Genomic DNA, 14,137 nt, shown 5'->3' on the forward strand with positions numbered 1-14,137 from the left:
ATACTGGTCAAAGTTCAGGTTAACACAATAGAAGGGTTCAAAGTGTAAATACCGTGAGTGAAAGGCTGAGGAGGATGATGAAGGCTGGTGTCATGGCGGCGGTCGCTGCAGTCAGTCTGTGATGGGTGTGAAGGAAGTTCTGTTAAGGTTGGAGGTCAACTCAGGTGGAAGAATGTTTCAGGAGACTTGGATGAATTATGAAGCAATATTTATTACAGACTTGGCCAAGGAGAACCGGACTGCAACTCTCGTGACTTGCACTTCAATTCTGCCAAACTCATGCTTAGAGTTGTGTATTAACCTCGCGCTCTCTCTAACCCCTCCCCGGCTCGGGCACCAAGCGTACCAATGTTTTGGTTCAGAGCTGAACACAGTGAACCATAACATTCTGGAGTCTAAGGAGATGAGACTTTATCTATACAACTGACATAAGTGTCTCCTAACAGGCTTCAAGGCTGACCTAGAGTCTGTGAGACAGACACACAAGATAGGCATATATGACCTATTAATCTTTACCATTAATATTACAACTAAAGACCCAAAATTCCCTCACAGATCCCTCCTTTTTGATCAGGAGATCAACACAAATTACCCACCCCTAGTGATTACCCTAATTTAGAAGCTCCAGGACATCTGTCAGAAAAGAGATTGCAACCACACATAAATCAATAATCAAACAAATACAACAGAGTAAAAAATTACAGAATGAACATTCTTTCTTCCATAGGTCGATGCCGTAATTGTCTTTGTAATCCAAAAATGCAAGTCTTCACATGAGCCAGTATAAAAACGGCTGACCCAAGCCGCGAGTTGTTTTTGTAATCCATCCAGCGTCAGGCTTGACATGACCATGAGCACAAGGTATTTGAGGCTATATTGCCTTGCAACATTTTAAAACAGTCATAAAAAATCAATGTTTTAATACACAGCACTTGTTAAACAAAACAAAGAAATGTGATTCTACAACCCGTACAGGGTCAAAACACCATAACCTCCACATAATCACCTTCCAAAAACACGAAAATCAAACCTTCAAAAATGCATCAAATCAGTATGGACCTTCACATGTTAAAAATTCATACCAGGGGAAAGAGAAAGATTTTGACACAGTTTGACCACGCTACTTTTATTGAGACTAATTTCACCATGAAAACATAAAACCGGAATGAGAATACCCCGCTCCATGACCAAAAGAAGCACACCATAAAATGAAAATGAAATGATTAAACCACCTCACTGAGGAAAATAGGACACCGTTAAAATAAACCATATATGATTGTCCCTGTTAATAAAATGATCATGTTATTGTACCATTGCAAACCCATGAAACCATAATTTGAACACATTGTAGGAATCAACCTAAAATCAAATGTAGTTGAGAATAATCAGTAGGTTAACATATGTAGGAAAAGTAACCTTTGCAGACTCTCTCATGTGGAGAATGCATATCACCTTATTAGGCCTCCTGTTGGATCCTTTAAGAACAGTTTAGGGGGGGTGCCCCTTCAACCTGTATGTGCGTGCTTGTTGATCTTACACCGATGCAAAGCATGATTGTGCTTGTCAGTTTCATCCTCTCAGATGTTTTGCACCTCCACTTCCGGCTAGAAAAAGGAAAAACCACAAAGACAAAGAGACCTCCACAGAGATTTCATTATACAGAAAAATTACTTGAGACACCTGCAAATAAAACTTTGTTAGGCATTTTAACAAATCACATCATAACCCATCAGTCCAGAGCAGAGGAGTGTTATGAGATGTAAAAGGTGGTCTTATCCCTGTGGACAAGGGCCTCCCCATAAGAACTTCATGAGGACTTAGTCCTAAAGTAAAAGCTGGACCTCACTCACTGTTTATCCCTAGAAGTACCCCAAACCTGGGCATCAACTCCTTTGAGGCTTCTTTGGCTGCTCTCAAGGTCTGCCACCTGATCTCTTATTGTTTTTACTCACTGCCGTCTGTGACTGCATGTAGAAAGAAACCTTTTTATTTATTTGCACACACTCAAAACACTCAACAAATACATTAACACATTAAGAGAAAAGATTAAGAGAGTATGTGCTGGAGAGGTCAGAAACCCGAATGGGCTTATTGAGTGACCTCTCCAGGTTACATATAAACAAAAAAAATATATAATATATATATATATATAAAAAGAAAACAATTACCAAAACCAAGCAAACAAAACAAAAACAAAAAACATCAAGACCCACAAACAATCACAAACGAATAAACTGCATCTAAAAGAGGATGAGCTGAACACCAGGTGCGAATAGCGATTCCATAGCGAAACACCTCTGCACTTCCTGCAAGAAACCTTAAAATGAGTTACTCTCTCCTGTGTGTGAGACTATTTAATTGATAAAGCACACATTGTAGAATCATAAAGTAAATGTTACTTCTTTCACGAATCATGTGCATTTAAATGTGTAATAGTCAATAATCTAATTATCTGAGTCAAAAGGAAACGTTTATTACAACCAAGTTGAAGGAAAACAACATTGATAATATCTCAAGATCTGCAACTTACTTAGCAACGTAAAATAGTTTTAGGATACTTTCCAGAAGGAGTCCAAGGGTCAATCTCCTCTCATAATTTTAGGCACTGTATTGTATGTAAATGCTTCTCTGTATCTCATAATTTGTTCCTCAGCAACAGCTCTCTCTACAGAATCTCTGTGTCAGAGCCACTGCATAAGCAGCAGGAACAAGAAAATATAATAGATCTTAACATTACAGCTAATTTGCACAACAATTTCCTTCGGCACTTTACTTTTTAACTTTTGGATTACAAAAACAAAAACTATGGTCAACATTCAACAAAGATAATCAATTCTGACTCCGGTGGTAACATCTTGCCTAGTCATATCTCACAGCTGTTTTATATTATCACTGCAAATAAGAGGGCTATTTCAACAGCAAACAGCATATACTCTTTGAAGGGTTAAACGTAGCTGTACAATAACAATTGCACATGGTGGGGATTCTTTAGCTACTTTCTGAATGCTTTCTGAATTGTACTCTGCCGTTTCACCCATTTGAATATATAATAATAATATCATGGCTTTAGCATTTTGTGTGGGGTTTGATCCATGACACTGTTTTATCTTAACCATTTCCTCAGCTCTAGTTTTCAATGCAGTTTCAAGCAGGGGCACATGACGTGCACTTACATATGCAACACATCTATCAATCAATTCTTTAAGTTCTTCAGAAACTCGATCATCCTTTCCTTTGCACACATTTGCACGTTCAGTACATTTATTTCCACTTCCATACAGTTCTGCGGTGTCACACCATATTGCCACACATCTTCTCATTTTAACAACATCCCAAGTTGGATCTCTGTGTGTGTCATATACAGTTGAACTAGCAAGCATCATTTTATCTTTGGCAAAGGACCCCTCAATGGGCCACTTTGCACCTGTCTGCTTAAACATAAGGGATGTGTAAGGGACCACACATTCCCAGCCATGTTTTCTTCCAACAATGCCTGCTGGTGTGTGTTCAGGAAAAACCTTCTCAATGTGTGTTTCTTCGTCTTCTGTCATATTATGTGTGTCCGCATTTTTACTGCTTTTCTTCAATGTTTTGATGTGTTTTGTTTTAGACTTATCCTCTGCTTTGGACTGGCAGGCATCCATGTTGAGACCCAAAGATACAGGTGAAACTCGAAAAATTTGAATATCGTGCAAAAGTTAATTTATTTCAGTAATTCAACCTAAATGGTGAAACTAATATATTATATAGACTCATTACATTCAAAGTGAGATATTTCAAGCCTTTATTTGTTATAATTGTGATTATTATGGCTTACAGCTTATTCAAAATCTCAGAAAATTAGAATATTACATAAAATCAATAAAAAAAGGATTTTAAATACATAAATGTCGACCCTCTAGAAAGTATAATCATGCATATGTACTAAGTACTTGGTTTGGGCCCCTTTTGCACAAATTATTGCCTAAATGCGGTGTGGCATGGATGCTATCAGTCTGTGGCACTGCTGAGGTGTTATGGAAGCCCAGGTTGCTTTGATAGTGGCCTTCAGCTCGTCTGTATTGTTGGGTCTGGTGTGTATCATCTTCCTCTTGACAATAGTCCATAGTTTCTCTATTGGGTTTAGGTCAGGAGAGTTGTCTGGCCAATCAACACAGTAATACCATGGTCAGTCAACCAGTTACTTGTGGTTTTGGCACTGTGGACAGGTGTCAAGTCTTGCTGGAAAAAGTAATTCAGCATCTCCATAAAGCTTGTCAACAGACAGGAAATATGAAGTGCTCTAAAATATCCTGGTAGACAGCTGTGGTGACTTTGGACTTGATAACACAGTGGACCAACACCATCAGATGACATGGTGCCTCAAATCATCACTGACTGTTGAAACTTGACAGTGGTCTTCAAGCCCCTTGGATTTTGTGCCCCTCCACTCTTCCTCTAGACTGTGGAACCTTGATTTCCAAATGAAACGCAACATTTAATTTGGATCAGTGATGATTTGAGGTATCATGTCATCTGCTGCTGTTGTTCCACTGTGTTATCAAGTCCAAAGTCACCACAGCCATCTACCAGAAGATTTTAGAGCACTTCATGCTTCTGTCTGTTGACAAGCTTTATGGAGATGACAATTTCCATTTCCAGCAAGCCTTGGCACCTGCCCACGGTACCATAAACCACTGGTAACTGGTTGACTGACCATGGTATTACTCTGCATGAATGGCCAGACAACTCTCCTGACCTGAACTCCATAGAGAAACTATGGACTATTGTCAAGAGGAAGATGATACACACCAGACCCAACAATACAGACGAGCTGAAGGCCACATCAAAGCAACCTGGGCTTCCATAACACCTCAGCAGTGCCACAGGCTGATAGCATCCATGCCACGCCGCATTTAGGCAATAATTCATGCAAAAGGGGCCCAAACCAAGTACTTAGTACATATGCATGATTATACTTTCTAGAGGGCCGACATTTCTGTATTTAAAATCCTTTTTTTATTGATTTTATGTAATATTCTAATATTCTGAGATTTTGAATTTGGGGTTTTTATAAACTGTAAGCCATAATAATCACAATTATAAAAAATAAAGGCTTCACATATCTCACTTTGCATAAGATATTATTTTCACCTATAAAATTGAATTACTGAAATAAATGAACTTTTGCACGATATTCTAATTTTTCGAGTTCCACCTGTAGGATGTTTTATACAATCACAAATTTAACATATGGCATGTATTTAACTTATACAAAACATATACACTGCACAATATTGCAACGACATCCAAGATCTCCATTGTCTAAATGTTAATCCATTTCATTGTATAGAGGGCTTTATCTTATTTTGTTGTATTCTATTTTGTTGCATCTCTTTGTGTAAACCAAACAGGACTTAATAGCTGTTTGTTAAAGAGGCATCGAACCTACTTTGCTGTAAAGAGAACTATCTGTCTACCATAAGCTGACCATTTATTTTCAATTTTGTAGCTTAAGGCCAAGTTTTAGAACTATCACATATATTCTTTTCTGATCTCGTCAAACAAAGACATGGTAAGGCATAAATCAAATTTAGTGCACTTACCAGGACGATGTTATCTTGAGATCTTGTTTGTGATGCCAATTTGTGAAGGAAGTTCTGTTAAGGTTGGAGGTCAACTCAGGTGGAAGAATATTTCAGGAGACTTGGATGAATTATGAAGCAATATTTATTATAGACTTGGCCAAGGAGAACCGGACTGCAACTCTCGTGACTTGCACTTCAATTCTGCCAAACTCATGCTTAGAGCTGTGTATTAACCTTGCGCTATCTCTAACCCCTCCCCAGCTCGGGCACCAAGCGTACCAATGTTATGGTTCAGAGCTGAACACAGTGAACCATAACATTCTGGAGTCTAAAGAGATGAGACTTTAGCTATACAACTGGCGTGTGTGTGTGTGTGTGTGTGTATGTGAGTGAGTGTGTTTGTGTGAGTGTGTTTGTGTGTGTTAGTCACTGAGTTTCTGAGGAGCTGAAATATTTTACCAATTAAAACTAAACTAACGCTGCTGACCACAAACCATCAATCTGTCAATCGTAAAAATAAAAACCTGCTGAGCCACACACACTCGGGAATCTCCTACAGAACATTCTTGAGGTGTTAACACACACACACACACACACACACACACACTAATGTATGTAGGCACTTCTTTTCTGCTCACCCTTCTCACCTTTTCTATTTGCTGTGAGTTTAGTGAAAACTCCTGCAGTGGATTAGGAGATATATACTTTTCGGGTTTTGTCGCCCCCTTGTGGAGCAATTTAAATGAAACTGTAGTACCAACCTAAAAACCATAAGACAAGCATATGTGTCAAGTTTGGTCTTAATAGGATTGATCATTTTGGATTTAGGAGCATTTACTTAATACATGGCTAATAAGCAACAATTCAAAGCTTTATTGTGATCTATGTTCGTAGCAAAATTCTTTAACAATTTGTTGTTCTTCTCTGTAGATATATAACGTTTGGTGTCAATTTTGCATAAACTGTGGCAGCCCACATGAAAAGTCAGTTTTGCATTCTTTTTCTGCGATATGGCAAGTAAAGTTTTTGAATGTGGGGTGTTCGGTTAGGAATTTATAGCCCCAAATGTGTTTTCTTTGCTGTAGCGCCATCTAATGGCGTGCATGTTTCATTTTGTTTAGTCTGCTGACAGTGCGGGGGTCTGTACTAGCCCTGCTAGTTGGTTTATCACACAGACTTACGGTTTGGGCTGTGGACCCACGTTTATGCAGAGAAAAATTAAAACAATAAAAATCTGTACAAAATCAATAGGGTTCCCTGCCCAGCTTGGGAACCACGTTGCTCTGCATAAATCAAATCAAATCAGTTTTATTTGTATAGCCCAATATCACAAATAGATATTTGCCTCAGTGGGCTTTACATTCCAGACAGTATGACACCATCTGCCCTTAGACCTTCAGCTCGGAGAGAAAAAAGTCCCAGTAAAAAAAACCTTTGACGGGAAAAAACATACATAAATCATACAAACAAACATTATAAAAAAGTGAAAATATATAGTCACATTTCCAATTTCTTCTATGGTTTTCTAGAAACAACTTCCCCCTGGCACAACTCACCCACTCTCCCCTACATACATCAATAATACAACAGACTCAATTAAACGTGTAATATATATATTTTATTATTGTTTACTCATCACAAAAATAAAAAATAAAATCAGCTTCAAGTTTTGTTGATTACACAAAAGGATTGATTGATTAGTTAACATGGATAATATTTCTTCAAACCAAATGAATTAATTCAGTTTGCAGATACAATTACAATTGTACTGTTTACATGGACGTTTAATACAATGAATGGATCAGATGTTAAAATGCCCAAAGCATTCAATCAGTTTGACACATGCAAAGTAAAATGAAGTGTGTGCGTGTGTGTGTGTGTGTGTGTGTGTGTGTGTCTACCATATGTTTGCTTCCGTGAGAGAAGCATTTCCGTACATTTAAAAAAAATCTATTTGATTATTTTTTTAAAGAAAGTACAAGTGTATATGTTGTTCATTGTTTGATTTACCAGACATATTCCGAAAACATGTTGAAAATGCATTGTTAAAGACCTTAGTTATATAGTATTTCTTGCTTTATGAAACCATTCCTTTATTTTACCGTATCATTTACTGTTATTATCAATAGTTTGCTTAAGATGGGGCTGTATCTAAAATTTAATTCATTTTTGCATTATGTTGTTGTCCAAGATATTTGCAGAGCGGACTATGAATACAGCCTTTTAGCATTTTATAAGGCTTTAATCGTTTACATGGAGCTATGTTTCTCCTGATCGGTTTGTTAAAAAGGTTTAAATCACCGCTCTGCAACCCAATGAAATGTCTTTTTTATTCAGAATCATTTATATGGAACGATTTGATTCGGTTTGGTCTTGACCAAACGTTTTTTAATCTGAATATAATAATTAATAATAATAATCATTTTAATAGCAGCAATTCATACATACATCGCTGTCTAAATGTTTCAATTGTTATCTTTTTCTCTTTATCAGCTTGTTGTGTATTTGATGTAATTGCTTTGTATTTTGTGTATGTATTGTTTTTGCTTTGCATTTGTTTGACTCGACATCATTTCAAATGAGGGTCACCCCTCAATTGATCTCTCGAGTATACATAAAGGTTAACTGAAATTAAATTAAATAAGTGTCCATGTAAACTCAGCTAGAGATTATATCTGGTTACATTGATTATTGTTGATTTTCTGTTAATGATTCAAATGAAAAAAGTAAAAAGCTCCGACATCGTCTTCTGCTCCTCAAAACCCTGAAGACAAAAACAGAGAAACAGTTATTCATCAGAGCCTAAAGACCAAGGATGCGTTCAAATCCCCATACTATCTACTATTTAGTACTATAGAAAAAAAGATTTAGGATGTCCCAATTCTTTTGGTCAGATTTAGTAGGCTTAAAAATACCCAGATGCCTACTACTTTTTGTAGTATGCAGAATAGAAAAAATAAATAGCATGTGATTAGGAACGCAGGGAATGTTTCAAAGAAGAACAGATGTGTTTTTATTGCCGGGAAATACTCACAGCTGATTGGTCCGACAGCAACAAGAAGCTGATTGGAGGAGGCTGCAGACCGAGCTTGACGCCTGGAACAGTTCTAAAAACCAAGAAGAAGTTTGTCATAGTTAATTTTTTAGTTCATTCACAAAGATCATATTTTAAGAATACCATGTTTGATAAGAATTTATATTTATTGAAAACTTGTTCCACTGTCTGCTCTGTGTTTATGAGGACAAGACAGGTGCACTCAAATCAGTGTGTGTGCGCGTGCACTTGTGCACCTATCTAACAGTGCACCTAGGTGTCGTAACACTTTTTATTTAACTGTGATGGTTTAATAAATCTTTAAAATGTAACATTGTGAACACATTCCTTTAAAGTTTGTATAAGGAAAATGTTGTTGCTAAGTCCCTGATATTAGTGCACCCAACAAGTTTACTTCTTATTTGATATTTATTTGCAACTAGTGGCCATGATTATTTTCATAATATTTGTATCACAGGGAAATGTTTAGTTAGTGTTAAAGTTAAAGTTATATAAGCTATCTTAAAAAGAAACAAAATAGGTAACTGCAGCAAGCAAACAGTCATAGAGTGAAACAATAGGCACAGACAGCTCCATTGATGCAGTGAATGAAGTCCCCTCTTAGCAACTTCTTCAAAAAGAAGATTAAAAGCACATTTGAAGTAATGTTGTGACAGAAGTCCTTAAAAGTAAATATTCTATTGCGTTTTTGAATTTTTGAATGATTTTTAAATAGAAGTCAACACTTGGCGGTTAAAATCGATAGTCCACTGTTGGCAACATTGGCTTGTATGTGTGTGTGTGTGTGTGTGTGTGTGTGTGTGTGTGTGTGTGTGTGTGTGGGTGTGTGTGTGTGTGTGTGAGAGAGAGAGAGAGAGAGAGAGAATAATAGAAGAAAATCAGAAAGGAAATCACAAATCATTGTCAAAATGTTTACATGACTTACGGGGCTGCAGGAGGCGCTGCTGCGGTCACACATGCTGATTCTGCAGTGCAGGTAAACGTCCCCATAGGTCCCGTGGTACAGGAACAGCAGAGCAGAGAAACGAGCTCGCAGAGAAGCACCGCTCTCAATCACCTGCACATGACGACGGTCAACAGCACACCTGGAGGGAGCAGCCAATCACACAGCAGCTCAGATTCTTAAGTTAAGTTACTTTATGAGTCAATGGTTACATTGAAATTTGTCTTTTCTCAAGTTCCCACACTTCGGAGGGGGTCAGAGCGCAAGGTCAGCCGTAGTACAGCGCCCCTGGAGCAGTTTTGGGGTTAATTATCTTGCTCAAGGACACAATGGTAGAGATGGTGGGCACCACTAATGTTACATTAGAGAGGGACACTTTTCCCCAGTATTAAAATGTGCTCAAAATGTACACCCCAACATATTAATGTAAAAAAAATTAAGTAAAGAAGAAAATTGCTTTTCCAGGAGAGGCACACATCAAAATTTCTATTTTTTTTGGGCCATCCCCCGGCATATTTGGACCAACCCCATTTAGCCTAACTTTTACTTTGAAAATCTGCCCTCAAACCGGCAAGAAGGATCCTTCTGGACAGGCTAAATCTAGTGGACGTTAGATAGAACGGTCATGCTCATTACTAAAAAACACTACACTGAATAAGATCAGTCAGTAAAAATCCAAACAGATTCAGTTTATTTCGAAACATGACTTCAAAAGTCTATTTGGTGATAGATGGATTTTTGCAGCTCAACATGTATTATGACTAAATTATATATAATTAGTTAAAGACTTTTGAATTTTGAAATTAACGATAAAGTTGACTTGGACTTTGAATTTGGTCGTCACCTGTTTTCGATCAGGAAGTGTTTGCGGGGGTCGCTGGCGTTGATAGAGTGTGTGACGTAGCAGGTTTCCAGCAGCAGCCCGAAGCCGTTGTATTCGGTGTTGTTCATGGATACAGCAACGTGCAGAGCGGAGCCGAGTGGCAGGCGGACGGGGCCGGATGGAAACGCCTCGCTGAAGTCCGACTTCTTGAACAGAGTCATGGACACTCTGGTGGGGTCGCCTGAACTCACCACACCAACTCCACTGGCCATGCAAAGAGACGACAAACAATACTGTGATACATTTATTTCATTGGACTTTTCTTTTTAAACTGGTAAATCCCATTGAGACTGGAGACTCTTTTTCAAGGGAGACCTGTTCCCATTCCCACGTTGCCATACACGCACAGATATCAGGAGCAATTTAGGGTTCAGTGTCTTGCTCAGGGACACTTGGACATGTGGTGGGGGATGAGGGATCGAACCACCGACCCTGTAGTTGAGGGTCGACCCCCTACACACTTCACCACAGCCGCACATTAAATTGACTTTTAGAGGCGTACTTAATCAATCAATCAATATCCTTTATTTAACCAGGTAAAATTCATTGAGATTAAAATCTCTTTTTCAAGAATGACCTGGCCAAGAAGGCAGCACCATGATACAATAAGAACAATCAACCACAATTCTCATACACCACATTCAACGTTAGGTAAAGTACAATACAAGATCAGGGACAAGACTATATGAAGATTGAAATGAGTACAGTTAAAAATTAACTTGATGGAGATTGGGGAAAGTCCAGACTGATCCAATGTGAAGGTCACAGATCAGGCTGGACATCCCAATGTTCCCAGGTTTATATTCCACCAAATAAGATGTGCCGGAAATTGGCGATTAGGTTCAGGCATTGCAGCTGGGTCGTTAGGGTAAGGGGACAGGGATAGGTTAAAATAGGAGTGAGACCGACACACACACACACACGCACACAGACAGACATACTACCCTGAATTATACCATAGCCTTACGAATACTCTATTCTGATTGGCTGGAGTACATTCCGTAGGTGTGGATTAACCCCTGATATATGGACACCTATATGGAACGCTTAAACATTCTGTCCACTTTAATGTGTCACCGCTGATTAAACAGTGTTGTTAAGGGATTTATGAAGCCAAAAATATCCTGCCTTGCAATAGTCTCTGAACACCACAGGATGGCGCTAGTAACATTGAGCCCTGGAAAAACATTGATACGCTCCCGATCAGGCTTGAACATCATTGTGATGCGGTGAAGGTGGTGAACTCACGGCGGCTGGTATCGGATGGCGGCGTCCAGGCTGGTGATGTCATCGAGTGGGAAGTGGCAGGAGAACGGGAAACTCCTCGGGACAGAGAGCGATGATTCGGACCGATTGGAGGGATACACGAACACAATGTTGGAGTATGTGACGTGGGTCCCGTTGTTCTGGAAACGACAATGAGCGGACACAATGGTTTGACATTTGTTGAGGCTGATGTGTGTTTATATCAGGGCTTTCTGGAATTACCATTTTACAGAGAGTAGGAAAGCTTTCTAGGGCGGTAGACAACATCCACAAGTTACTTGAGGACAATTCAATGGACAACAAAGAAAGTGTGTGTGTGTCCAGCCATCATGTAGCCCCCCTTTCCTAAAGTAAGTCTCTCTCAAAATACATGTGTTTGTCTATTTAGGAATGAGCGCATGCACACACATTGATAGGAGTAAAGGGGGCGCAGACATGTGTGTGGGCGGGTCTAGATGTGATAAAGGAATTTGACCCTTTTTTTCTAAAGACAAAGACTAATTTCAAACCTTAAGAATAATTTATTTAGAGATAACCAACCCATACTGGATAGACAAAGCTTTCGTATGACCTAAAAGTCTCTAGTTGTTGTGATGAGCCTAGAATGGCTGTTTCTGTGTTGGGATGGAGGATCTGGCCGTAGACATCTGAATATAATAATAACATGCTTGACCAGAATTCTGGGACAGAACCAAAACATATGAGCCAGGGTTCCATCAGAGTGTTTGAAACTAATGCAAAGGGGTGAAGATGGCTGTTTCTGGGTTGGAAGTGCTTTGATTTGTTCTTGATCTTCACTGACCTTGACCACGCTTCCACAGACCTCCCTCCGCTGCACGAGGTACGAGATGGTCTCCTGGCCGTCCACCTGCTCGTGGCAGCGCGGGTCGATCAGGTGAGCAGAGGAACCGTCCAGGCCTTGTTCCTCCAGGATCCTCTTTGGGACCTTCAGACGCATCTGCTCCCGTCCACACACCAACTCCAACTCTGGAAAACTGGGTTCATCTACAGCGGAAACAAGGAATTGTGAGTATGAAAGTCTTTTGAGCTTCAACAACAGATTTTACACCTAAGGACTGTTGGATTCGAGATCATTGCATCCTTTGAGCCTTAACAACATTTACATCACACAAACCAGCACATAACAATCTGACCTGTTGGTGGAGTAGTCGGATGTCTTGTGGAAGTTTCTACCAGGAAAGAAAAACATTTGAAATGGTAAATTAAATATACACCAAACTCTTTTAATGTCAAAACCATCAAGACTCACCCTGACGTTCACACCTCCAGTTGATCTTGTCATCGATCACACAGGTCTCAGCTGCACTGCAGGTGTTACACACAGGTATTTGTGTGTTGACATCTGATGAGGAACAGAAAAAAAATGAGTCCACTAGAGAATCTGATGGTACCAAAGGTCTGAATTATCCTTAAGACATGATCATCTTCTGATATATAATATGGAATAAGGATTCTATTCGCTGTCAGTCTGAAGAACTAGACTTATAACTTTGTGCTTCAGCAGCTGAAGCCTCTGGATCTTGATCTTAGTATTTGGCTCATCTTTGATACCACAGTGTGACGGCATAGAAGGAATGCTTGTTGCTTACCTGCACAGTATGCTAGAGTGCAGTATTTGGGTTTTATGAACTTGTAGACGTAGTAGTTTCTTGGGCAGGCTTTCACATGGATTGGATTTTGCTTGTGAAGGCAGCAGTTTCCATAGCGACCATTCCTCGCGCTGCCACAAACCTGGGCCTCTATGATGCCTGCAGAGAGCAGCGGGTGGGGCGTCTGCAGCCACATAGAAGCATGAGTTCCACACCTGTTTAAATTAATGCATCTCTCTGGCATCTGAACGCTGCTGTTACCGAGGAACAGACGGTACCAGCCCTGCCAGACAGCGTTTACGTCGCAGTGATAATTAGGCGGTCCCCACACGTTCGTGGCTCTCCAGGCGTCGTCTATCGGCGTGTAGTGATCACACGGGTCCATGCAGCGAGATGTGCCGTCCACCAGGAGGCAGTCCTGACCAGAAGGGCACTGTGTGCTGCTGCAGTTAAACATCACAGAGCCGGCTGGGGTCGTTTGTGAATCAACCTACATGGAGAAATCCAAAATAGAAAAAAAAAATGTTTGTTTAACCATAGTAACATCTGTAGATGTATGTTGGGAAAAAGGTATAGAAGAAAGGTGTTAAGATTTTCTTTGCCCAAAATAGCAGAAGGAGGACGCGGTGTCCAGAGTCAAAGATGATTCTTGTTTGAGCCAAAATCTGATCCACAGAGCCACAACAACACACCAATTTAAAAGATTCATGCAACAGGCACTTTTTTCTGCGGGGTGATATTTGACCCGCAAGACCACAGATTTCACTTTTTTTTTTTTTGAGACCTTCAGAATTGACTTAAATGGTGTGTGTT

General features: G+C 39.6%; 1 protein-coding gene across 1 annotated transcript; it reads right to left on the reverse strand.

The window, feature by feature from the left end:
* Nucleotides 1-8,213: 8,213 nt before the first annotated feature.
* LOC307257146 (uromodulin-like) lies at nt 8,214-13,520 on the reverse strand (the record flags this gene model as incomplete). The annotated part of the gene is made up of 8 exons (XM_080036288.1): nt 8,214-8,331; nt 8,602-8,674; nt 9,548-9,707; nt 10,410-10,652; nt 11,697-11,854; nt 12,517-12,719; nt 12,985-13,077; nt 13,325-13,520. 8 exons carry the CDS (start codon nt 13,518-13,520, stop codon nt 8,324-8,326), a joined length of 1,134 nt encoding a protein of 377 aa, XP_079892414.1. The 3' UTR covers nt 8,214-8,323.
* Between the last annotated feature and the right edge of the window lie 617 nt (nt 13,521-14,137).

This window comes from Ammodytes marinus (genome assembly GCF_949987685.1).
Source record: "Ammodytes marinus genome assembly, chromosome: 2".
In the NCBI taxonomy this organism is placed as follows: Eukaryota; Metazoa; Chordata; class Actinopteri; order Uranoscopiformes; family Ammodytidae; genus Ammodytes; species Ammodytes marinus.